Source organism: Oryx dammah, unplaced genomic scaffold, assembly GCF_014754425.2.
Source record: "Oryx dammah isolate SB20612 unplaced genomic scaffold, SCBI_Odam_1.1 HiC_scaffold_18, whole genome shotgun sequence".
Lineage (NCBI taxonomy): Eukaryota > Metazoa > Chordata > Mammalia > Artiodactyla > Bovidae > Oryx > Oryx dammah.
Genome location: NW_024070202.1, coordinates 28,965,573 through 28,991,716, shown reverse-complemented (window position 1 = coordinate 28,991,716; position 26,144 = coordinate 28,965,573). Strand labels below are relative to the sequence as shown.

Here is a 26,144-nt window from a genome sequence, read left to right as displayed (position 1 = left end):
AGCACGCCAGGCCTCCCTGTCCATCACCAGCTCCCGGAGTTCACTCAGACTCACGTCCATCGAGTCAGTGATGCCATCCAGCCATCTCATCCTCTGTCGTCCCTTTCTCCTCCTGCCCCCAATCCCTCCCAGCATCAGACTCTTTTCCAATGAGTCAACTCTTCGCATGAGGTGGCCAAAGTACTGGAGTTTCAGCTCAGGTTACAGTTTCCTCTAAGGAGAGTGGATTTTGGATTCTCTACCAGCAGTATTTACACTGCAGGCCTGCAAGAGAGTGGAGAAACGTTGTTGGATTCCCTTCCTTCTCTATCTTCTCCCTCCCAAATTTGATCTTCAGTTTCTTAAAGGTACACTAGGAAGAAGCAATTTTATTGCACTTACATTGTCCCAACCCAGTGAATGGAGAGTTAGGTTGAGCTCTGCTTAGGGTCCCGAGGTCCCCTTGGGCTTTGCTGTGGATAAATCATGGCAATGTTTATAGATTTCAAAAAGATCAAAGGAACAAAAAACTGCACTGCTTTCAAATTATTTCAAGAATGAGTTCTCCTTGATGGACTTTCAGGGTAATAATGGGTTAGTCAGGGGAGCAGACGTAAGACATCTGAAGCTCTGATTTGAAGCTTGGAACCACTGAGAGGAACAGAATTGGTCCAAACTGGAATGACTTGAGCATAACCTTTGAAGGTCAGAGATGAGATCAGTAAGAAAGGGTCCATGTGAGGACAAGATCATCAAGACCTAGGATGTAGAGGAGGTCAGAAATTGTTACTCAGAATTTGCTTTATAAGGCTTCTGAAAATTCTACAAGTATGCAATGTTTATAAAGTTGTGAGTTTCTTTCGGTTCATGGTTTAATGGAATTAAAATTATTTTATTAGCTTTATTTATATAGTATGATGACCTTTTGCCTATTATATGCTTTCTGAATATAATCCCAGTTTATTTTGTGCCTTTGAGAGCAAAGGCACAGAATAAAGTGTCTTTTACTATCAAAATTATAATTTTAGTGTTTGTATTTTCTATTTTGGTCTGTGACTTTGCTGCTGCGTTTAGTTATATACCAAATTCTTATATATCCTTGTGTTACCTGGTCTAACTATTTTGCTGCATCTTTGCCTGCTTTATAATCATTTTGTTCTCTTGCATGGAAATTTCTCTGCAAAGGTAAATTTCTCTTACCTATTTTTCATCAAATTTTGTTGGTGTTTAACATATTGCATACTTCAGATAATCCTTAGAGTATTTTGATGTGTATATTTTAAAATATGTTCAGAGTTTAACAGTTTAAACTCAGTTAAAACCACTTATATTATTAGTTCTGACTTGAAATAATAACATTTAAAAGAAAAATCAAATGAAGACAAGTGTAACCATATTAATGGTTTCCTTTGCTAATCTGAAAGCCCTTATTATTTATTAATGAATGTATTGTTTTACTTCTATGGTTTACTTCCAGCAAAAGTATGCACAAATGGCCCTAAACGTTTCTCTACAAACTAGGCAGTTTACCACTTTCTGATAACCCAAATGTATACTAGTGTGTCACTGGTAGACTATTTGATGCAGCTGCTTTTGCAAAGCAATTATGTCATCAATGTGCTTATTTACAAGAAATTACATCCCACTGACAGCTTCATTCCCTGTGTTCTTCTGACATATCCACAAGGACAGTATTTCTGTTAGAATGAGGAGGTAGCTATTTTACTGGACATAGTTTAAGATGTACAAAGAATATGTCTATAGAAAAATATCTCCTGTCCGGGGCCTTGTCCTTTTATGTGCGATACATTCGCTTCCTATAGCAGAGCCCACTGATTTCTCATAACTTAGTATGAATGAATGTACCATCTCACCTTTTCCCTGAGAAAACAGAAAGGGATAAGAAGACAGTGAAAGCAGACAGGAGGAACGAAACTCTAAACTCACCTACTTCATCATTTTGCCCAGGGGTAAAGCAGATTCTGGTTTCTCTTAAATTCCACAATCACCTATATCAACTTTGCACAAAGCTTCCATTAGCGTTTGCGTTTTTATCCATTACTATTCTAGAATGAGGTATTTTTCTTTTCAGCTTTTGATGGGAATGTAAGATTTTCAAGCTTCCTTGAAACAAGTGAATGAGTGAACTATAATCTGAAAACTGGAAGTCCTCTTATCTTGGGATGCGAAATAATTGTTCTTCTTTTCCTTTGCAGTTTCTTCTTTGTGGCATATGTGGAATATTGTGCGCCAAAAAAAAATCTGGACTTGTCGTAAGTTTTGGCCATGTTTGTATTATGCACTGAACTGTTTGAAATGTAAGAACTCAGAAAGGGAAATAATGACTAGCCAACTTTCATATCCTGAATGTTACTCACTTAAGATAAAAAGAAGACTGACAAATAAATTCTGACTTTTTTTCTTTTCAAAGAAAACCATCAAGATTATTACAGACTGTGACAAAAGAGAAAGAAAAGCTTTGATATACTCTTTAAATACATGAATCTGCAACCCTTAATGACTGCTGTGGATGGAAGTCTCCACTTTTCATTTGTAGACTTCCAGACACAGGAATCCTTCATCGAGCTAAAAAAGACAGGGCTTGAATTCATGGGAAATTTAACTGTTCAGATATGGAAGTGAGCCTAAAGATTGCTGGCTTTGACTGTGAAGTTCATTGTGCAAAGCAGCAAAACAGCTGTGTTGTTATAGTTGCAGTTAATTCCCAAAGATTTTTTAAATTTAATTTTATCTTATGACTATGAATGCAAATGTCAGCATTCTCAGAAGTTTTATGGTACTGTCTTGTGTCTTGAGGGGTGCTCCCAGTTAACTCTGATGTAGACTAGAGAAGGATTACAGCACGCTGCAGTATGGACCCCCCTGTCTTTCATGACATTTTTTTGAGAATTAGAAAGTAGAAAAAAAGTCATGTTTATTTTATTGAGGACAATAGGAAATAACATAGGCCTTTATAAGTTGGCAACATTAATATTGTACATGGACCCTAGAAAGTGGTCTTTGAGACTAAAAAAAGGAGAAGGCCAGGGAAGGGGGACTATGCAGTCCTTTATTTAACTCCTTTTTCTAATCATAGTTCTCTTAGTAAGGGTACCTATTGCAACAAAAAGGATGAAGCCCCCATTGCCTCAGAAATGTGAGGTGTGATTTTAAAAAATTATTTTAAGGAAATGTTTAGATAGACATTTTTTGGAGGCTTGTAATTTGCATTTGTGATTCCCCCATCACTCTTTCCCATGGTTTTCTTACTTTCTACACTTTTTCTCTATCAAGTCTCTCCATGGCTATATACTAACAATTACTTGGAACATGGATAAAACAAAATGAAAGAAAGGAAGGAAGGAGAGAAGGGACAAAAGAAAGATGGAAAGAAAGCAGGGGGGAAGGAAAGGGAAGCCCTTTAAAGCAGTGGGGGTGGGGAGTCAGGGGGAGAGACATGTGGGTCAGCCTGGCCTACTCTGACAAAGCACCATGGATTGGGAGGCTCACAAAGAACAGAGATTCATTTCTCGCAGTTCTGGAGGCTGGGAGTCTCAGGTAAACGTGCCAGCAGAGCTGGGTTCTAATAAGACTCTCTTCTGGGCTACACATTTCTGGCTGTGTTTTCCCGGAATAGAGCTCTCTAGAATCTCCTAGTAAAACATAGACCTGGTTCCTGAAGCTCCACTGTCTTGACTTAATTATCTCCCAAAGGTCCTGCCTCCAAATACTGTTTAATACTAGGGATTGGGCTTCAGCCTAGTAAATTCTGGAGGGACAAGTGCTCAATTCATAGTAGAAGAAAAAGGAAGTTGTTTTATTTTGTTTGTTTATTTTTTGAAAAACAGGTGTTTGGTTTTTTTTTAACAGATCTTCTGTTTTTCTAATTCTGTTATAAAAAAAATTATAAGATCTGAGTTTTTTAGAAATTACCATCTACTTTATCTTCCTGTACCATCTGGGGTTTCCATAGAAGACATTAACTGTCAAAGATTCCCTACACTTTAATCAAATTATGTGAGAATTTCTTCACTCCACATATCTCTAGTCTGGTAAGATTGAAAATAGTATATGGTTAAAAACTTGGTACAGATTTTAACATTTTAATTCTTGAGTAAAAATGTTTTATCTGTATTTGTTAATGAAGTATCATGTCCTTAAGGAATTAATGTCAATAACATAGGAGAGATAGTTTTCCTGTAATAATCCTTTATGTTTGTTGTTTGTTTTATTAATTAACAGTAATTATTAAAAGGCTAGAATGTAATATCTTTCCATATTTTCTGAGAATGAGTAAACACCAAAATATATTCCCAGGTAACAGCATGCCATTTGAATATACTTTAAAAGGAAATAGAACTGATTGATTCTATTTGAAATTGAGAGCTACAATTTCCCACTGGGGATGATTTGTTTATTTGGTAATTGACATTTAGTGTTATGTTTAATCAATTATTAAAAGATTATACTCATCCATCACTAGGTTTTCAGTTTTGGTGATAAGTACTATAAGACTGACACAAAGAGAAACGCTGAATTAAGTTAGAGAAACAAAACAAACTAGTAGTTCTTTCTGCCCATCATCCTGTATCACACATCCACGGTCTTACCCTTTGCTGGGAACTACATGCCCTTAGCCGAGATGATAAGTTGTCAAGGAAGCTTTGTCTGAAACCCCCGACTGGGCTGAATTCCCCTCCTCCCTGCTCCAAGGGCAGCCTTTCATCCCTCTTTCTTAATATTTGTCATACCATGTTGTAATGTTGGATCTTCTCTTAGACTGGAGGGCAGTGTACTCAAGAGGAACAACTATGAGCTGTTCTTTCTTGTAATGACACCTGCTGCCTCACTCATGGCCTAATAGATGCTAGGTGCTCAGTAACTGCTCAATTCAACTATCGACAGAAAATAATATATAATGATCTAAAATTAAACACTAAAGTTATATAGCTGTTTGCCCTGTGGACTTATGCCAGAGGAGACGTCCAGGAATGTTTTCTGAGGAAGTAAGAGTTAGTCTTCCATTTAAGGAGCCAAGCAAGAAGCAAAACAGTTTCCAGGAAATGAAAATATCACTGAGGCAGGAATGAACAAGCTGTATTGAGGGACCAGGGAGGTGACCAGAATAGAGACTGTATTCCAGGGAAAGATGGAAATAAGGTTGGTTGTTAAATTAGCATCACACTGAAAAGTATCATGAAAGCCCATAGGAGAATTGAACCCAGATAAAAATTACATAATAAAGCCATTAAAGCTATTAAAATATTCAATTAAATTTAATATTAAATTAAATTTTAAATATGCACAGAACATTTACTACACAGAAGGCATTGTGCTTGACTCTGCCAGGGATCCTGCGATATTTAAGTTGAATAAAATCCCCCAAGCTCTATTAATAGAGACCCAGAGCAAACCAAGAGTAGATCAAAAGCAAAGCCACATCCTGCATTTCTCCATAGCAATCCACCAAACAGCATTTTGTTATATATTCTGGGTGGTGTCACAGAGTAACAAGATTTGAAAAATAAAGAGCCAGTTCAGAGGGGGAGCTCCCTAATTTGCCTGTTGAGAAAACAGATACTAAACCAATCAAATTGTTATAAATGAAAAAAAAAAGGAGTTAACTAACTTCCCTAAGCTCACACAGTTAGAGGAGTACCAAGTTTTTGAAGCTAAGTGTAACTAATAACAATTCAGTGAGAAGATGTTTGGATTTTGAGTCTGAAAATCTGGATTTTCAGTCCCTGAACTACAGTGTTAACTTCTTACCATTCGTTTTCCAAATGTACGTTACCTCTCAGGATTAGTGGGTAGGTTAATTGAGATTCTACCTATTCACATTCCTGGCATAGCAGCACACTATAGATATCAAATATTATTTAAATCGTAATCTACTATCAGATAAACTTTACTTACTTCAGAATTTTCATAAGCTGTATCCCTGGCCTTTATATAGTTGGCTATGAATTCCTGAGACACTGCAGGGCAGGCCCTCTCCACTGAGTCAGAGTGCAGCGAAGCCGGGCAAAAAGAGGGCCTCTGTGCTCCAAGAAGCACCGAGAGCGCCTTCTCTTCATCGTAGCTCAGCCATCCCTGATGTGCAGTGTGTGCTCATCAGCTTCACCTCCTCCACTTTAACCCCCCCGGCCCCTCTTTTTCTCACCAGATGATCCTCTTTTCTGCCTGCTGCATCTGCGGGCTCATTGGGGGCATCCTGAATTTTCAGTTCCTCCGGGCAGTGACAAAGAAGACCTCTTCCCTCTACCCCCTGCATCTCGCCTCCATGTCTCTCGCATGCATTGGGATCGGAGGCTGCACCCTCTCTTCGTGGCTCACATGTCGACTAGCCAGCTATGAACAGAGGAGGATGTTCTCAGAAAGGGAGCATTCTCTGCATCACTCTCATGAAATGGCTGAGAAAGTGAGTTTTGTACTTTTTCCTCTCACTGCTAGCACGTGATGAAGACTGCAGTCACATCTAGGTGATCAACTTGCAGCTTTAGATGAGAACTTGAGGTATTGGATTTTGTAAAAGTTTGGCCCTGTTGGATTAAGAATAGGAGTTTATTATTTTTTCCCTGTAATTCTGGGTACACCTGTTTTCAACATAATTTTGTAGCCTGTAGGTAAAAACAAGCTCCTAAAATAGAACTCATAAAGTATTGAATGTCTTATAGATATGGATTTTTATGTATTGTACTGAGGAAAAACATAAACTAAAAACACTCTGAATAATGCCAGATTTAGAAATCCAGTGAGTTTTCCTTTCTAACTTACCCCTTGTGCCTGTAAGTAGATGCATTTGATTATGTAAATTAGGTTTGCAAGCATAAAGGGATCTTGTAATAAGGCAACAAAAAGCCCTGCCTATCAGTGCAGATATTATAACACACATAAAGCTTCATTTAATTCTCATCTAAATTTCATGCATATTTGGGTAGCTTTGCCTGTATATGAACATTTAAATAACTGTTTCATAACTGTTGTATCCCCCACATAACTGTTTCATGAAACTCATTCAAACAAGAAGTTATAATTATTGCATCAAAGGACAAATGATACAATGAGCTGTCTGTGTTTCTTCTGAGGCTTCCCAGGGGGTCCAGTGGTAAAGAACCCACCTGCCAATGCAAGAGACACAGGTTTGATCCCTGAGTCAGGGAGATCCCCTGGAGAAGGAAATGACAAGCCACTCCAGTATTCTTGCCTGGGAAATCCCATGGAAAAAGGAGCCTGGTGGGCTACAGCCCATGAGGTCACAGAGTCCGACACGACTGAGTATGCACACACGCTATATTGCTTCTACGTTTTGCCCATATTTCTCAATTCAGTTCCTGCTTACAGGATCTGTTAAGGAAAGGATAGAACAACTGTAAAATAAACTCACTAAGCTAATGGCCACATCATATTTTACTTGATATCATGGAAATAAAACTGCATAACAACAGAATAGAAGGAAGAGTAGCAAGAGTTACAAGTAGTATACAACTGCTTGCATACTACTACTGCTTGTATATTACACACTGTACAGTTATAGTGTGATTTTAGAGGAAAAAAATGCTCTGTGTAGTTTATGTGTTTCCCTTTCATATACAATCTATACACTCAAATAAGGAGGATAGATGCTCTTGAAATGTTCCAAGAAGGCAGTTTTCAACAGATCTACACGTGTCCGTCAAAAAGAGTTCATAGTACAAATAGCAGGACTGGTAATTTAATGGATTGTTAAAAAGAGGTTATCATTATATATTTGGATAATGGTTCTTTTGTGTGTCTATTTTTATACTAGTGTGATTTAGGTTTTTGTATGTATGTTTGTGCAATATTTATTGTATGACTGTTATATTTACATTAGAGATTGAGGGCTATTGAAATAACCGACTTGCCCAGCTGCCCGGTGGTGCCCCCGACACCAGAGTTACCTACAAGGTACGCTGATTTCTAGGGAGTTACCGTGTTGTAATGTCACTGCAGGAAGCACTGCCTCTTCAAGGGAGCCGTGATGCCAGCAGATCAGTCTGGACTGATGCTGTGATATTGCTCCTCAAAGTACTGCTGCTGTGAGAGCTGCTTTGAGGGCCTGACATAAACCAACACGGCAGAGTCTTGCAACGTGCAAGTCGGCTGAGTATTTAAAATATTCAGCCTGCCTGTAAGCATCCAAACACATTTCTGCTTGGATGATTCATGACTCCTTTATTCTCTGCCACAACATGACTGACTCCGTATCATCGTTCACAGAACTAGAGTTTTGCTTTTAATAATAGATGTGTCTGATAAAGGCAAACTTTGTATCGCTCTCATGCCAAAGCCGCATGGGTAGATAACCTAAGTTTGACACTAACACAGTTAACCTTATGTGTAGAAGCTTTCTTTCTGTGAACTTCCTTGGTATGAGATAGTTCATATTTATTTCATATATTTCAGATTTCTTAAAATAGTTACCATTCTTGCTTTGGTTAAATACCATAATAAGAAATATAAGAAGTTACACAGATAATGTGGCCCAACTGCAGAAAGTATATCCATTTGCCAACAGTCATTTAATCCTGCCAGATTTAAAATATAATCTTTTGCCAAAGTGGACATGCCTATTTGCAAATAAACTGAAGATACTCATCCATTTAAAAACCAATTTTAACTGTTTTTCCTATCAGTGATTTCACTGTGTCCATATTAGGGTGAATTTAATTAAGAAAATTCTTTCCATAAGATTTTTTAAAACTGATGTTTTTTCTTAATCTTGCAATAAATGATTATACCTTAGATTAAGTTTTTATTATTTTTAAGACACTTTTTGAATGCAAACCTATTTTAGGAGAGGAAAAGGCATCTAGGAATCCTACTTCTATAAATTCCTTAGAAAACAGTTTTTGTCCTACTAAAAGGAAGAGCTACAGGTGGATGAGTAGATTTTGTTAAAGATCATTTTGGAGAGACAGTTCCATTTTTCTTGCCACCAACAGTGAGTTCTAAAATGAACTTCAAATCAGGTATCTCATCAAGAAACTAAACCTCATCCCAGTAACCTTAGTGTTTTTGTAGACCTAATTCTGTGGCATCTCTCTAGCAAAAGCCGGCCTCTCAGTGAGACTGAACCACTGCCAGACATAAAGGCAGATTGTTGGCTCCAAAAGAACTTCACTTTCTATCAGAGACTTAACCCTAAACTGGTTTAAGTTTTTAGGCTTCAGGCAATTCCTCAGCACTTAATCAGGGATACCCACTTATAAGACAACCCCTATGGCCTGTAAGGGGGCCAGGCACTTTGCACGGGGATGGGTCTTGATGTGAGAAGAGGAAGGGTCTTCTTTGCATATTGTCCTCTTTCTCAGAATTTTTTTTGGATGACACTCTACCTGATGTTCTAAAAGACACCGAAGTTTCTAAAAGCATAGTTCCAAAACCAAACCCATTCCTACCTTCCAGTCCCTCCCTGACTCTCCTAAGCTACTTCCAGAACCACGAAAGACAAGAAGTCAACATCTTTATTTTACTTTCTCTCTCCTGTACTGAATTTTCAAAAAGAGAATAAAAATGAGGCATAGATATCTTTTCATTTTTGAAATAAAGATTTGGAAGAATTTCTAAAGTTTACAAAAGCAAACACATTACTTTCTTTTTTTACCCAGACACAGACATTAGACATACCTGATAGGCTTGAGATCATTGAGAAAACCTCTTTCTACTAGAGTCTTTGTTACAGCACTTTTGCAAATAGGCTTGTTCAAGCATGGAATGATATTTTCATCTATTTTTAGATAGTTCTGCCTAAATACTATTTATAATATGATCCAATAACCATTATAAGTGTGAATGGGCCTCACATCTCCTTATTACCTTTCATTGTATAGGGAAGAGTTTAATGTTCAACAAAACATATGAATTCAAAGCATCTGAATTTTCCTTAAATTAACATATTTTCTAAAATTACAAATGAAACTTGAGTAAGTTCATCGTTTTTACTAAAACTCCTGTTGCCTTCTCATGTAGCTTTCCTTTTTAACTATTGAGTAATTGATCTCTTAAAAAAACACGTTAAGAGCTTTTACAGTTTGTTTTCTTAGTGTATGAGTGACAATGCCGTGAAAAGCAGTACGTCCCACTGTGAATTATTAGTGTTGCTCAGTTACAGACAGACAGTCCCTTTGTTGCCTTTTCCAGTTCTTCAGAAAAGGCCCCAGAGTTTTCTACACAGTAGAGGTAACCCCTAGCATCTGTTGCCATTTTGTTGATATGCTCAACAGACAAACCTATACATTGGAAAAACTTGGGTATTTAAGCATCTTTTTTCTAGGCGAGGTCTTTCCAAAACAGAGATGAGGAATGATAGGGGAAACTGAGGAGACTGAGGAGAGAGTGTACTCTTGTGGGTAGAAGATTTTGGTCTAAGAGACTGTCACTTCAGCATTTTCATGGGTTCCAAGATGGCTTGAAATTTCATTTTCTCAGAATCAGCAATATTAATCCTGGTCCTTCCCCCAAACTCAGAAAGTTTTTCAATGGCTTGAAATTTCTGTTTTGTAAACAAAGTAACCGAATTAATGTCTTATTTCGAAAGTGAATTTTAATTAATTTTATTTTCCTAACAGGAAATGACAGACAACATGAGCAATGGAGGACCACAGCTGATATTTAATGGAAGAGTATAATCAATATTTTAAAGAACTGAACATTTTTCATGAGGCAAAGAAATACCAAAGGACTAGGAGATAAGTTAAAATAGCTCTCGCATTTGCTGTTATCTCTCCTGAGTACTTGCTGAAATTCTTCTTCAATTTTGCCTCACTTTATTTCTTCAGCTTTTTTTTTTTTTTTCTTACTGGTGAAAAACTTTCCAGAAATATTCTAATACAGTAATTTCAATCAACTTTCCAGACCATTCTATAAAAGACTTTCCAGGAAAAAGAAATAGATAAAATAGAAAGATTCATATTCTACACAAACACTGTTTGAATAGCATGAATGTTAGACTTGTAATGACATATTTCATATAAGTAATTAAAAAGTGCAAATATCAAGAAATAACAATAACTTACCAATGTCTTTGTTCTGAAAGACGATGGCTTCAAAGAATGCCACAATTTAAAACCTCAGCAATGCCTTGTTGTAAAAACATTGTAATTATTTTCAATTTGTGAATGAAATATGTTTCATAATTTTCTTGTAAATTAACAAAACATAAAACATAAAAAAGAGGGTTTTTTTAGAGAGAGAGAATATTAATCTGTATGATATTTTTGCACAAAAGAGCAGAGTTATAAATGAATATCACTTAAGGAAAAGAAGTATCTTTTGATTATACTGTGCAGATTGACATGCCTGGTTGTGAATGAGCCTAAGAATAAAGTATGTTTGTGTGTATATTTGTAAATATAGAAAATATATATAGCACATATTTATAACATTCATGAATGTAAATATGTAGTAGAAAAGAAATTGTGATGCTGTGGGAGTATCATCAAGATTCTATTCCCATAGAAATGGAAAAGTGGTTTTTTAGACTTTTCTGTGCCCACAGAGTCACATTTAATTTCAACTAAATTTTCTTAGTTTTATTTCTTTTATTATGTCTATATAAATACCACTGTGGCTGAAATTTATGAGGTGAAGTAGTTTGAATAGTATCAAGACAAACTGCTTAATTATTTGGCAATTATTATTTTGGTATTTATGTGAGAACAATTATTATTGATTTATAAACATAACAGCTTTAATTCAGATACTTCCATGTTTATAAATATAGATAGAATTACTTGCAATTATTCATGACACTTATATTTCAAATACATTATAGCCCAATTAAAATTATATAAAAGGACAAATGATGTATGCCCAAAAGATGAAGTTACAGTTAGCATCGTTAGAATATAATTTAGGATTTTTGTTTTGTTTTACAGTTTTCATGGAAAAATACAGACAGATCATTCTCAAGAATGCCTATACCCAAAGAACCTGCAAGAGATCTCTGTAGAAGGAAGCTAAAAGATAGGCTTATGTTTAAATAGCTAGATTCAGTCCTTCACTTTCATAAAGGAATGTTAAAATATTAACCTATGATACTATATATTGGAGAGAAAACAGCATGGTCTTTGAAAATATTTATGAGAATATAACTTGTGGCAATTTACTTCTGTTTATTTGATGCCATAATTATGAATGATTTTTAAACACTGAAAATCTGAATTATATAATACAGGTATTTGTGTATATACGGTTCTACTGAATTTATGCAAGGATGTGGTTTTGTACCGAAAGAATAACTACCAACTCTCATTTTAGGTGGCATTTCTTTGTAGACATGTTTGCACAGTACAGAGTTATAATATATCAGTAAGATGTTTTAATGCCTTTTGAAATAATAAAGAAATCACCCATAAAGGACAAAAGCAGGCACATGACTGCTTTGACATAGAGTTAAGAAGAGATGCCATCATCATAGTTATCCAAGTAGTCTACAATGTATTTAACCACGTATAGATAGATCTTTAATTATTTTAATATTTAGCCCAACATTTTCAGGACTCAGTTATTTAGAATCATTTATTTGGGATTTGCAGTGATTCTTTTTGAGGTAAGTAGGGGAAGTTAGGAAGACATTTGTCAAGTATTTGAAAATTAAATTTTAAAAAAACTTTGAACTAGAATATTTTAAGTGACTACATTACAGTTTTAGTATGAGCCTACCCTTGGGAAAAAGTAATGTGATACTAAATTAGAAAAAAAAAATGTGACACTAATATGGTAGTGTGCCATAGAGACTAGATACTAAAAGGTCCAGTAATTATAAGCATAAAAGAAGTGAACTCTGTTTAAAAATTTTTGACATATGTGTGTGTGTCCCTACACATACATATATACAGTTGTTTAGAAGTGGAACATGGTATGATAACTCTATTGATTTGTCTGTGTAATAAATGGTGTGCTTTGAAACTTACATATGGTGTGAACATTCTTTCCATCACAATACAAGAAACAGTCCCTTCTTCCTATAGCTGCTGCTGCTGCTGCTAAGTCACTTCAGTCGTGTCTGACTGTGCGACCCCATAGACAGCAGCCCACCAGGCTCCTCTGTCCATGGGATTTTCCAGGCAAGAGTACTGGAGTGGGGTGCCATTGCCTTCTCCTCTCCCTATAGCTAGGTGAATAAATGTATAGTTCTCAGACTGTCAGGAGACAGGATGCTGTGAATGAGGCGGAGACAGTCCCAGCTGGAGGACATGAAATTAAGAAATGGTATTTAGTTTTTTCCTGCTGCAGCTGCTGCTAAGTCGCTTCAGTCGTGTCCGACTCTGTGCGACCCCATGGACAGCAGCCCACCAGGCTCCCCCGTCCCTGGGATTCTCCAGGCAAGAACACTGGAGTGGGTTGCCATTTCCTTCTCCAATGCAGGAAAGTGAAAAGTGAAAGTGAAGTCACTCAGTCATGTCCGACTCTTCGTGACCCCATGGACTGCAGCCCACTAGGCTTCTCTGTCTATGGGGTTTTCCAGGCAAGAGTACTGACATAATTTGTAAAGATTAAAGTATGTTCAAATATAGACAGGAAGTGGTTGAGGATACAGAACAAAATTAGCATGATAAAAGAACCTTGAGGAGGCAGGAGGAAATAAGATACAGATCATAGGAGATAGAATTAACTGTAGATAGCACTGAGATTCAGAGAAGGCAGTGGCACCCCACTCCAGTACTCTTGCCTGGAAAATCCCATGGACGGAGGAGCCTGGTGGGCTGCAGTCCATGGGGTCACTAAGAGTCGGACATGACTGAGTGACTTCACTTTCACTTTTCACTTTCATGCATTGGAGAAGGAAATGGCAACCCACTCCAGTGTTCTTGCCTGGAGAATCCCAGGGACGGGGGAGCCTGGTGGGCTGCTGTCCATGGGGTCGTACAGAGTCGGACACGACTGAAGCGACTTAGCAGCAGCTGCAGCACTGAGGTTGCAGATCTCACAAATGAATCCTTAAGCTGAAATATTTAGAGAACTTGGCTGACCTATTTGGATTTGTCACATTGGTTCCTACTGGCATTTGGGGTGGACAGTAATTCATTGTCAGAGAAGGCAACGGCAACCCACTCCAGTGTTCTTGCCTGGAAAATCCCAGGGACGGGGGAGCCTGGTGGGCTGCCGTCTATGGGGTCGCACAGAGTCGGACATGACTGAAGCGAATTAGCAGCAGCAGCAGCAGTAATTCATGGTGCAGACTATTATACATTTCAAGCCATTAAGCATCTCGGGCCACCACCCACTGAACGCCAGGAGGACACTTCAGTTGTAACAATAAGAAATATCCTAACAAATTTACACCTCTCTAAATTAGGGAAGTGAAAGTGAAGTCGCTCAGTCGTGTTCCACTCTTTGTGACCCAATGGTCTGTAGCCTACCAGGCTTCTCCGTCCATGGGATTCTCCAGGCAAGAATACTGGAGTGGGTTGCCATTTCCTTCTCCAGGGGGGTCTTCCCGACCCAGGGATCAAACCCGGGTCTCCCACATTGCAGGCAGACGCTTTACCCTCTGAGCCACCAGGGAAGCCCCAAATTAGGGAAGTATTACCCCCTAATTTAGAACCGCTGAGGAACACCAAGCAACCAATGTTAGTGCTACCCACAAGTGTAGGCTTGAATTGCTCAGGGTCATAAATGCACTGTTCTAAGGTCTACTGTAGTATCTGATACAGTAGTCACAACCCTTTCCACATGAGTATTCAAATTTAAATATAAATTAGTTAAAATCAAATATTCAGTTTCTCAGTTGAGCTAGTCATGGTCCAAGTGCTGAACAGCTACATATGGACTACAGTTACAGAATATTTCCATCATCTCAGAAATTCTTATTGGACTGAGTTAGTCAAAAGGACTCAGAGAACTGGTCTTCACCCTCAGTACCTAAAAATTTCTTCCCTTGTCAGCCAATTATCATTATAATAGAATGTGACAAGGGTTGGTAAACACTCCATGAAATTTGAAGTTGATGAACTGGTTAAAGTCAAAGACTGGACGAAACTAGCCAAAATCCAGTGTAAGTCAAACACACGGTGAAGTTGAGAAGTTGTGGTAGAGATGTAACATTTAAAAAAAATCTGTTCCTGCAATGAGTCCACTAAATCAGTCAATATTTTATATTTGACAGATAAAATAAGATATTGTGTAACTCCTGTTCTTGAAGAAATTGACTCAGTTCCTCACCATGTGTCACTGACAAATTCTGCATTTCTTGGGCTTGAGAAGGTGAGAACAATAAGTTGCTCTCCACTGGTTTCGTTGACTTAGCTGGAAAGCAGCATGATTTAGAGCTGCATTTTCAAGCATTATTTAGCAAACACATTTCAGAAACTTAGAGAGAGCATCTTAAGTACCATTTGGTTAGAACACAGTTTCCAAATACAGTTTCAGAACTTGGCATCACTTCACTCTTTTCTCCCTTAAATCATTTTTCTGGAAACATATGTAATATTTCTTACTCCAAGTATCTGACAGCCAAGAAATTCAATTATTCCAAGCCCATAAATCACAGGTTGTCAGTTACTCATAGCAGAGGAAACTAATTCAGAAATTGCTGGAAATGTGGATGCCTAGTAAAGTATTTTTTAAAACTTTTTGCCAGGAAAATTATCTACTGAATACATAATCTCTTATTAGGGATGTATTTCCCAAGAAATATATTGTGAAAAGTCAAATTCTAGATCTAAAAAAATGTGTTGTACTATTTAATAGTTTAGAATTATCTGCATCAACTAATTATAGGTAGGTCACATTCATTTAATTAGGAATCTTTAAAACTAGGAATATTTTTCACTTTCCTTTTCATGAGCTGAAGACTTAGTGATTTCAAAGGTTTTCCTACCTTAACATCCAAAGACTCTGCTTCTGTTCCCACACAAGGTGCAGCAAACCCTGCGCCACCCCCACCCCCCCCAGCCAAAATGTACTGTGGTACTAAAAATTGCTAGAGAGACTCTGGGAGCTTCACAGAAAAACCCTAAATCTTGTCAAATTTGCATTGTCTCTTGTTGATTACTTTATTCTTAGGATATTGGCCCCCACCTACTCACTAAGACACAGGACCTCAATCGTCCTTCAACAACATCTGGAGCTGGGGCTGGAAGAAATCCCTTGGGCCCTCCAAGCTTACTGCCCAGGAAAGAAGAGCCACAGTTTTTCCGTGGGTGGCTGGATCAGCCAATGCTGTCCCTCACTCTGTCCGTAATGGTCAGTCAGCCAAGGAAAGAGGTAACACTGAATCTTATTCCCTTCAGTAGACTCGAAGTGCTCCCTCCAGGCTGCTAGAGGTCCACTGCCCACATCACCATCCCCAAAGATTTTATGATTGGGACATATCGTTTTTCTGTCCTAAGTATATTAATACTTTCACATAAATATCTGAGAAAAATAGAAAAGAATGAAAGAAAGGCGCTGTGTCCTTTATAGTGCAACAAATTGCAGGGAAGTTTTCAAGTCCTAATAGGCGATGTTAGCATCTTGCTATCTGTGAGTAAAACCTGTGGTGGTGCAGCATTTCTGAAGGGCTATTATACTGTCCACTGTCTATAAATGTGAATATTCCTCTATCGTACTAGTAGTATTTATTCTATTTAAAATAAGGAAAAGGTGGGAAGACATCAATATTTCACCTGAAAGGTGAGATCATATCTGGCTATACCCATGAATCTTAGTCATTCAACCAAATCTTGCAACTTACATACACTTAGGTCTAAAATCCAAACCACAAGTCCACCCCATATGAACCACTCCCCTTGACTTGTTCTGCTGCTTCTGATTTTGATCCAAGTATCTGCTCTGTGGTGCTGTGGTGATTTCAGTTTCTGGTTCCTGCACTCGGCCCTGAGACTATCTCTCTGGTTGTCAAGCTTTGACTTCACTCTCAGCAAACAGGACTTCAACAAACTAGGTTCCTGGTAAACAAGCATGTGCTCAAACTGAAAACAGGAATTCAGAGGAAGGATCTCACGTTAAATAAAGGGAAAGCTTGAGTTCTCTATACCTGAAATGTAAAAAGGTTGAAAAATCTATGTGGTCATCGGAGACAGGCCGGGAGCTAGCTATAAGTGAGAAACCAAGGCGAGATCATTTCTGCTCTGCCCCACCATCCCCAAGCTTCATAAGGGGATTGGACCAGTAGTCTATAAAGAAAACTAATTTGAAACTGAACAAAAGTCTGCTTTTATATGTTAGTTCTGTTCATTTCTTGTACTTTCTTTCTCTTTTCCAGTCTCTAGTTTGGCCTACTCATCTGCACCAAAAAATATCAGAGAAGTTTTATTCAAGCAGCGCTAACACTATCAGCACGTATCATTCTAAAGCCAACATGGTGGGTGACAATAGGAATCACAACAAGCAACGTCAAGGGAAAGTGAGACATTAGGGGAGAGAGTTGCTTTCAGTAAGTCCTTTATCCTCCTCACCCGAAAATACTCATTTCAGTGTGAAGTTTGGAGTTCCAGAGTTTTATTTTACTGACAAATGTGGCTTTTATGTACTATCTTCCCTTGTAAATTCTGCACACTGTTGCATTTTTTCACAAGTGGGAAAGTCCACTTTGTCACTGGATAAAGAGAAATTTACTACGTTAATAATTTGCAAAGAGCACAAAAGTATCAAGAGCATCTTGTAGTCATAAGAGGAAGTGGGGAATATGATCCGTCAGTATGCATTTTGTGTAATGACTTGAGAGTCTGTTCTATATTAAAATGCACCGTGTTTAAATTTCATTTGATCTACATTCCACTCTCAAACTTCCACACTATGTTCTTTGGAATATATTTAATGTCTAAGATCTGCAAGTTCTCACCTACACAAACTCTGCAGACAGCAAGTGGTTTATTAAACTACAGCTTTAAGGTACCACCCCCAAAACAGAAAGGGAAACTGTTTTCTTTATGTTCTGCAGGAAGCTAAAGACAGATGGAAACAGATAATTTCCATGGACACCCTTGCAATCATCATGATTAATTTTATTGGCCAGATTCCTCAGATTTGAAAACTTTGAAAGAGGGGTGTTGAAACTGTCACAGGAACATCTAACTAAGAAGGAAATAGAGCCTTAAGAGAAATACTGACTCTCCTTTTCATCAAAGGATAGTAAGTTATATAAAGAAGGCACCAAATCCTCAGTAGGTAACCCAGCCTTTCTGATACCTTCTTAACCTCTCCCCAGTGGTCAGCAGCGCACACAGCCACACATGTACACCCACATGAACAAACACATGCCCCGAATTAATTAAGCCAATCCTTTTCAACTAGGATGTTTCATCTAGTCTTCCTGGTAATGACTGATAGATACCTAGATAGATACTTGCAACCTCAGGTAGGTGAAGCTAAAAGATTTATATGATTTTATCATTTTACCCCAGTCCATATTTTAAAGTTCACATTTAAACAAATACACACATACATATTACCCATGTGTGTACAGAGAGGAAATTCTAACACACACGCCTCTAGATAATAGTCAGAATATCTGAAGTATGGCTAGGAGATTAAGCATAAAGATCACGATGTTTCAACACTATTATATCTGTTACCACAAAAGTCAGACACAAATAATTACATTTTCTAGAGAGTGAAAATACAATGAATCCTTATGATTTTTGCTCTTGTTATTACCCTCATAAGCACCTAATATGATTTACAAATAGTCTATTTATTAAAACTGTGTTTATATATTACAGATGAGAAAAAAGTTGTCTCTGTACTGAAGTAGTTGAGTAAACGCTGATTCTTCATGGAAGGGTAGTTTATGTATTCTTTGATAAATATAGAATTAATAAAAATTCAAATAGAGAATTGAAACATAGTAGTGATAGTACTCTTTAGGATAAAATTATCACATCGATAAACAATTTTGTATATCTTCTCTTTTTTAAAAAAAAAAATGTGCCTGAGTATATTTATTGTTAATTTAAAATGACTCTTATCTCAGGGACAAAATTGCAGGAAAATTTGGCTTTGCCTTAGAGAAAATAGAACATACACATGTGTTGATGCAAATAAGAATAATACATGTTTTGTAGAAAATTATTTTCCTTCATGAAGATTGTTCTCTACTCCTGGGAAATAATCCTGTCTTGACTTAGTTTGTATTTGTTTCATTAGGTTGTAATGTAAAATGTACCATAATGTTATCCCTTTCAGTATAACGCAAAGGGGAACATAAGCCGCAATTCTTTTGGTGTAAGAAATGCTTGGAAATTAAGTCATGGCTTCTAACCTTCTGACTCATGTTCTTTATTTGAAAGAACTGTGTTTGAGCACTAAATAATAAGAAAGAAATAATCAACTACATGGTTGATTATTACTGTATTTATATCAGTTACACCTGAACAAAAGTCATAAATTCAGAGCCTCTCTTCTGTATTTCAAGCTGCTTTAGAGGCTTTGGTTCTCATACTTCAGCATGTATTTGATCACCTGGGCTTCATCCCAGAATTGTGATTTTACTTAGGCCTGGGTGTGGCCTAAGAACCTGCACATCTACCTCTCAGGGGATGGAGCTGTTGCTGGGCTAGGGACCTGACTTTGAGGGTCACTAATAAAATGTAACCTCATTAAAACAGACAGGTCTTACCTTTTAAGCAGATGTATTTGAGTCATTGCATTTCTATGTATTTCAGTAATAGCTATAGCTTGCAAAATGTAAAATCTATTATATTCAATAAAAAGTAATGAAATGTGCTTTATTTCTTTTTCTTCACTGTAAGCACAGTGTACATTTGTTAGTTCAACAATCTAAGAAGCCAGTAGGAAGGGCTTTCAGAGTCAGAACTTGACCTTACATCCTTCATTTAAGGATTACACGTAAAAACCATTTGTCAATAAATAGTTGCCTTGGTTTTTGCCATTCCTACAGTACTTTGGGCTAAAGCAAAACTTTATAAACTTAAAGCTCATGATTGCCATCTGCTGACGTATTTGTGAATTACAAGTAGTCTGCATGGTTGGTATATATTGTGTTCAGATTTGGGGGTTTTGTATTTTCTTTTCAAAATCCGTTAGGTAAATTTTATATCTGACTTTATACATGTATTTTCCCTAAGTAATGTATTTCACAATTTATTGAACAACTAAAATAAAACTGTTTACCAAGTTGAACACATTTATTTCACACAGCTAGTCTGTACTGATACTATTTTTTTTTATTTTAATTTTTACTTTCTTTTACTTTACAATACTGTATTGGTTTTGCCATACATTGACATGAATAATTTTTCCTATTAACAAAGTGAAATTATAAATTTGTCTCAGTATACATAGTTCATATCTAGAGTGAATTTTATCAATAGATTTTTTATTTTAAGAGGATATATTTAATTCTTTAATTGCTTTACCCTGAATCAAATGTTTATGTAATTAGATTGCTTACAATGGCAGTATATTGAAGGAGAGCTGAAATTAATCATGCTAACACCTATATATATATTCCTAGCAGTGGAGCCAAGGCATTTTCCAGTTTTTAGTCATAATCTTTTCCAAATTTTCCTCTTTAGTGCTGGGCTTTGCATTGTTATTCATTCAAAAAGATCATAAGCTTCTGCTCCCATGTTCAACTTTACAATCTTAATGAAACTGAATCAAACATATTAAACTGAAGTGTCAGTCAAGGACTCAAGAAAGAATCATTTAGTATAAACACTTTTTGTGCTTAGTACTGCACTGTCATTATCTCCTTTAATCCGCACAACTTTCCATACCTTTACAGTACAAAACTTTGGCCACCTCATGCGAAGAGTTGACTCATTGGAAAAGACTCTGATGCTGGGAGGGGTTGGGGGCAGGAGGAAAAGGGGACGACAGAGGATGAGATGGCTGGATGGCATCACCGACTCGATGGACATGAGTCTGAGTGAACTGTGGGAGTTGGTGATGGACAGGGAGGCCTGGCGTGCTGCGATTCACGGGGTCGCAAAGAGTCGGACACGACTGAGTGACTGAACCGAACCGAACAGTACACATTATGAAGCTGAAGTTTACAAAGACTAGACAAGTTTTCAAAGGTCACAGAGCACAGACTGATACTTAAAACAGCCTGACTGTGGCATCTGGCTCCTGCAAGCCAGGCCATTTTGCCTGAATTATTTTCTGCCAGACTACCAGTCCCAATACTTTGGCCAGACCAGTGCTCCTTTGACATCTTCCCAAGTCTGTTAAAATGGTAGTGTTTACCACTTTGATGGTTTTAGGCAGAGGATAAGTAAAATAAGCAACCCATTTTACTGACTCACAATTTCTTCCTTTATCAGTATTGGTCATGTGTCTACGAAAAGTGAGGATTTTTAGTAATTCAAAGCATGAGTTGTGAAATAAGTCATGCCTCAGTTAGAGTCCTTAACTGATTAACATCTCTGTCTCCTTAGTAAAGTGAATCATTCATTCAAGAAATACATTCTAAGCAGTCAGTGACTTCCTTTAAAAAAGAAAGAAAGAAACATGACTTTTAGCACCCAGGCTTTTCACCTTGCACTATATTAAATCATCTAAAAATAAAGGGTTTCTTGAAAGAATGCTGAAACTACCTCACAATTGCACTCATCTCACACGCTAGTAAAGTAATGCTCAAAATTCTCCAAGCCAGGCTTCAGCAATACATAAACCATGAACTTCCAGATGTTCAAGCTGGTTTTAGAAAAGGCAGAGGAACCAGAGATCAAATTGCCAACATCTACTGGATCATCAAAAAAGCAAGAGAGTTCCAGAAAAACATCTATTTCTGCTTTATTGACTATGCCAAAACCTTTGACTGTGTGGATCACTATAAACTGTGGAAAATTCTGAAGGAGATGGGAATACCAGACCACCTGACCTGCCTCTAGTGATATGCAGGTCAGGAAGCAACAGTTAGAACTGGACATGGAACAACAGACTGGTTCCAAATAGGAAAAGGAGTACGTCAAGGCTGTATATTGTCACCCTGCTTATTTAACTTATATGCAGAGTACATCATGAGAAATGCTGGTCTGGAAGAAGCACAAGCTGGAATCAAGATTGCTGGGAGAAATATGAATAACCTCAGATATGCAGATGACACCACCCTAATGGCAGAAAAGAGGAATTAAAAAGCCTCTTGATGAAAGAGGAGAATGAAAAAGTTGGCTGAAAGCTCAACATTCAGAAAACCAAGATCATGGCATCTGGTCCCATCACTTCATGGCAAATAGATGGGGAAACAGTGGAAACAGTGTCAGACTTTATTTTTGGGGGCTCCAAAATCACTGCAGATGGTGACTGCAGCCATAAAATTAAAAGACGCTTACTCCTTGGAAGGAAAGTTATGACCAACCTAGATAGCATATTCAAAAGCAGAGATATTACTTTGCCAACAAAGGTCCATGTAATCAAGGCTATGGTTTTTCCTGTGGTCATGTATGGATGTGAGAGTTGGACTGTGAAGAAACCTGAGCACTGAAGAAGTGATGCTTTGGAACTGTGGTGTTGGAGAAGACTCTTGAGAGTCCCTTGGACTGCAAGGAGATCCAACCAGACTGTCCTAAAGGAGATCAGTCCTGGGTGTTCACTGGAGGACTGATGCTGAGGCTGAAACTCCAATACTTTGGCCACCTCATGCGAAGAGTTGACTCACTGGAAAAGATCCTGATGCTGGGAAGGATTGGGGGCAGGAGGAGAAGGGGACGACCGAGGATGAGATGGCTGGATGGCATCACCGACTCGATGCACATGAGTTTGGGTGAACTCCCAGAGTTGGTGATGGACAGGGAGGTCTGGCGTGCTGCTATTCACGGGGTCGCATAGAGTCGGACACGACTGAGCGACTGAACTGAAGTGTAATAACCAAAATCTTCAGCAACAGGAGGGATCTCATGGTACTTGTTTTTTTTTTTCTTCCCTGGGGTGGTGGGTAGAACAGGTTAATTTGGGAAAGTCACTCCATGATGGTCAACATTTACATGCAGGCTGAATTACTCTTTTATCCCTTGAAATCATGACACATTGGATAATGGCTAACAGTCAAAGCAGATTTAAGAGACTAAAAACTAAAAAAGTTTTCAAAGTCAAACAAGAAAATTGCCTTTAAACATCCAAAGAGTTACAAAATTACTTCATATTTTACATTTGTGTAAAATCATTACCGGAGTAGTTGATTTCAGGTAAGTTTTGTTTTGACTTAATTGTTCTGATGTCCAACTGTTTGTTTGTTTGTTTTGGGGGGGTTTTTTGGTTGTTGTTATTGTTGTTTCAGTAAGTTGTGTTTGGAAAAATTATTTTTATTCATGTTTTATCATCTGCAGACAATCTAGATACATCTTCACTTCAAAGAGAGGTTTTGACCAAATTGCTCTGGAATGCCCCCTAGGCATCAGGGGATTTTAAGGTTCTGCCAGGTTGAGAATACTGGACTACAGAGTCTAACACAGGGAGGCTACAGGCTTTGCAACAAAATCAAGGTAAAGGCAAGGTAATCATTTGCAAATGTAACACATTTACCATTGGGCTTTGGAAGCAGTTTTATCCCATTCTCATCTCATGCTAAATTTGGAGTCAGTTAAAAAGTACTAAAGAAAATGCTTTTTATTTACCTTATTTAAACCTGATTTTACAAGTGGAAAACAGGTATCGAGAGCTTAGACATTTTCACAGTACCTAGGGCACATGGGAGGGTGTTATACTCATACCACTAATTGATATACATTTCTCTCGGCACTTAGGATCTAGGCATAAACCTGTATTAGATGCATATTTCATCACTTAGTCTGTAAGCTCTTCATCACCTGTTATTTTATTCGTTCGTTTATGCATTTATACATTCATTCATGCATCGTGTCGACAAGAAATTAATAGTCAATCTAAGGAAGAAATGGAAAATTTTTTTCAGGCCAACTTGAGGTTTGTAAACCTGGGAGACAGACACCTTTCAGAAAGCTCTGAGTGTTGGGGCCAGTGTGAGGAAAGCAGGAGAGACTCCATCTTGAAGCCTGTCATGCATCTTACAGACAGGATGTGAACTGGGCCTGAACCCTGCCCAGGAGTGAGGAAACTGTTGCTAGTGAAAACCAGGTCTCCTGGAGACTTCCTTCCCTACAGATGGCAAACGGAGATTGTAGTTGAGGTCAGGCTGCCCATTAGATTCACCACGGAGACATCCCCCTTTGATGTATAATCATTGTTCCTCCCTCTTTAACCTTAACTGTTTGTTCTCCTACCACCTACTTGTTGTAAAACTCAGTCATATACAACAAAGAGGTTGCTAACAAGTAACCAGTCACGTGGGCAGGGTGGGGGGTGTATAAAACTGGGCCCATCAGAAACATCAGGGTCCTTGTTGGGAACTGATTCCCCTTGGACTCACTGGCATAATAAATTGTACTCCATTGTGTTTTGCGACTCTGGATCCCACAACATGAGGAGTGGTCTCCCTGCTGAGGGCAAAGCACAATTATATACTATACGTTTTTGAGAGGAAGGGTTATACATCAAATGATGCACTGACAGTTTATACAGTCCAGATACGCACTTTCAAAGTGAGTAGGGACTCACTGTGGCCCCTTACAGGATTACAGTGGAAAGTTATCTCCTAAGGAGGTCTGGTTACTGGGCATGCGCAATACACACTAAAGGGGGGGGGGGGAGCCCAAACCAGCAGAGAAAATTATGTTTAAATTTTTCTTGTCTTGCCATAAAGTATGAATTTTCTTTCTTTCTTTTTTTTTTGAGTCATAAGGAGGCTGCAGTGGTGAACTAGACTGGTATCAGGGTCCCAATCTTAAGTGAGGTGGGGTCTGTGGAAGGCACAGGAAGAAGGCCAGGCAATTAACATAAAATTAACATAAAACAAGAGCTTGAAGTTGGTAATTCACAAAGATGGAGAGCTACCTTATCTTTAGATGGGGACGAGAAATGTAGCAAACTAGGCAGGGGGGCGGGGGTGGAGTGGGTTGGGATGTTGCTGTTTCCCTGGTGGCTCAGTGGTAAAGAAATCTCCTGCCAATGCTGGCGACTCCAGTTGGATCCCTGGGTTCGAAAGTTGGGAAGATTCCCTGGAGAAGGGAATGGCAACCCACTCCAGTATTCTTGCCTGGGAAATCCCATGGACAGAGGAGCTTGAAGGGCTACAGTCCATGTGGTTAGCAACACACCAACAACAAACTATGCAGAGGAAATGAATGTAAAATCTAAGCTGAAATTTCCCCAATGAGAGAAGCTGCCCTATTCCCAGATAGAAGGAGCAGCGTCAGACTGAAGAGCAGGAGAGGAAGAAGGGGGGGAGGGGAAAGGATGAGAGAGGTGTGGGGAGGGGCAGAGGTGGGTTGAAAGTGGGTCACTGAATATGGGTATGGCTAGCTGAGTGTGTAAAGCGAGGAGTGGGTAATGAAAATGCTGGGTGCAAATCATAAAACGGCTTGGTAATTTAATAGCCAGATTAAGGAGTTTGGGTTATCCGCTGGAAAACGAGGCGCCTGTGTGGGGCTTTAAACAAGGCAAGTCATGGTCATATTTGTGTTTCAGAGAGGTGGTTGCACTTCTTGGCCATGAAACTAAGCTTCCGCACGCAACTCTGTAGTTTTGGAAGCACGGATTGAGAGAAATGTCCGAACAGAGGGACGTTTCAGCTTTGGGTCCCACAGGTATTTGGGCTTGTGTGATGTTTGGAGGTACCAGAGAGGCCCCAAGGATGACAGCTGGACAGAGCCCTTTGGAAAGAGGGATATGTATTATTTCCTGAATTAGTGATTACAGAATGAGGAGAGAAACTGATCTGGAGAGAGACGGAGGGTTCGTTTTCAGAAGGGTTGCATTTGAGACATCTGGACTGTTTTTTAGGATTGGATTCTCTGCAGGAAATACATTCCATAAATATTTTTAAATTTATAATTGCACAGTCTAACCTTGTAAATCTACCAAACCACCTCACTACTGGATATGATCAAAGTGTGAACCCCTATTAAATCTACATTCTAAATCTATTGAGGGCGTTAGCTAAAACATAGGCTGTGCTCCCTGAAGAGATGAGGTGATGGTTGGCTTTAAAGAATGCTCAATCCTTAACTACAGGTTCCTAGCTTCACAGTGGTTCAAGTTGTGGGGGGACGGTTGCCCCCTGCTGGTAAGAACTGAATACTGCAGCCCCGGGAGAGGAAACTTCCTAGGGGCGTGGTAGCTGGTGGATGACGTAAAAGCGGCGTCCGGATAGG

The 26,144-nt window shown here is 38.4% G+C and overlaps 1 protein-coding gene across 2 annotated transcripts in view; it reads left to right on the top strand.

Annotated features, from left to right (window-relative positions):
- TMEM196 (transmembrane protein 196) overlaps positions 1-11,048 on the top strand; it is a 69,422-nt gene extending 58,374 nt beyond the window's left edge. For both annotated transcript variants that reach the window (XM_040260629.1, XM_040260628.1), the window contains exons 2-4: positions 2,196-2,252; positions 6,146-6,400; positions 10,572-11,048. In XM_040260629.1, coding sequence (XP_040116563.1) covers positions 2,196-2,252; positions 6,146-6,400; positions 10,572-10,631 — 372 coding nt within the window. In that variant the 3' untranslated portion in view covers positions 10,632-11,048. The remainder of the gene's footprint in view (positions 1-2,195; positions 2,253-6,145; positions 6,401-10,571) is intronic.
- The last annotated feature ends 15,096 nt before the right edge of the window (positions 11,049-26,144 follow it).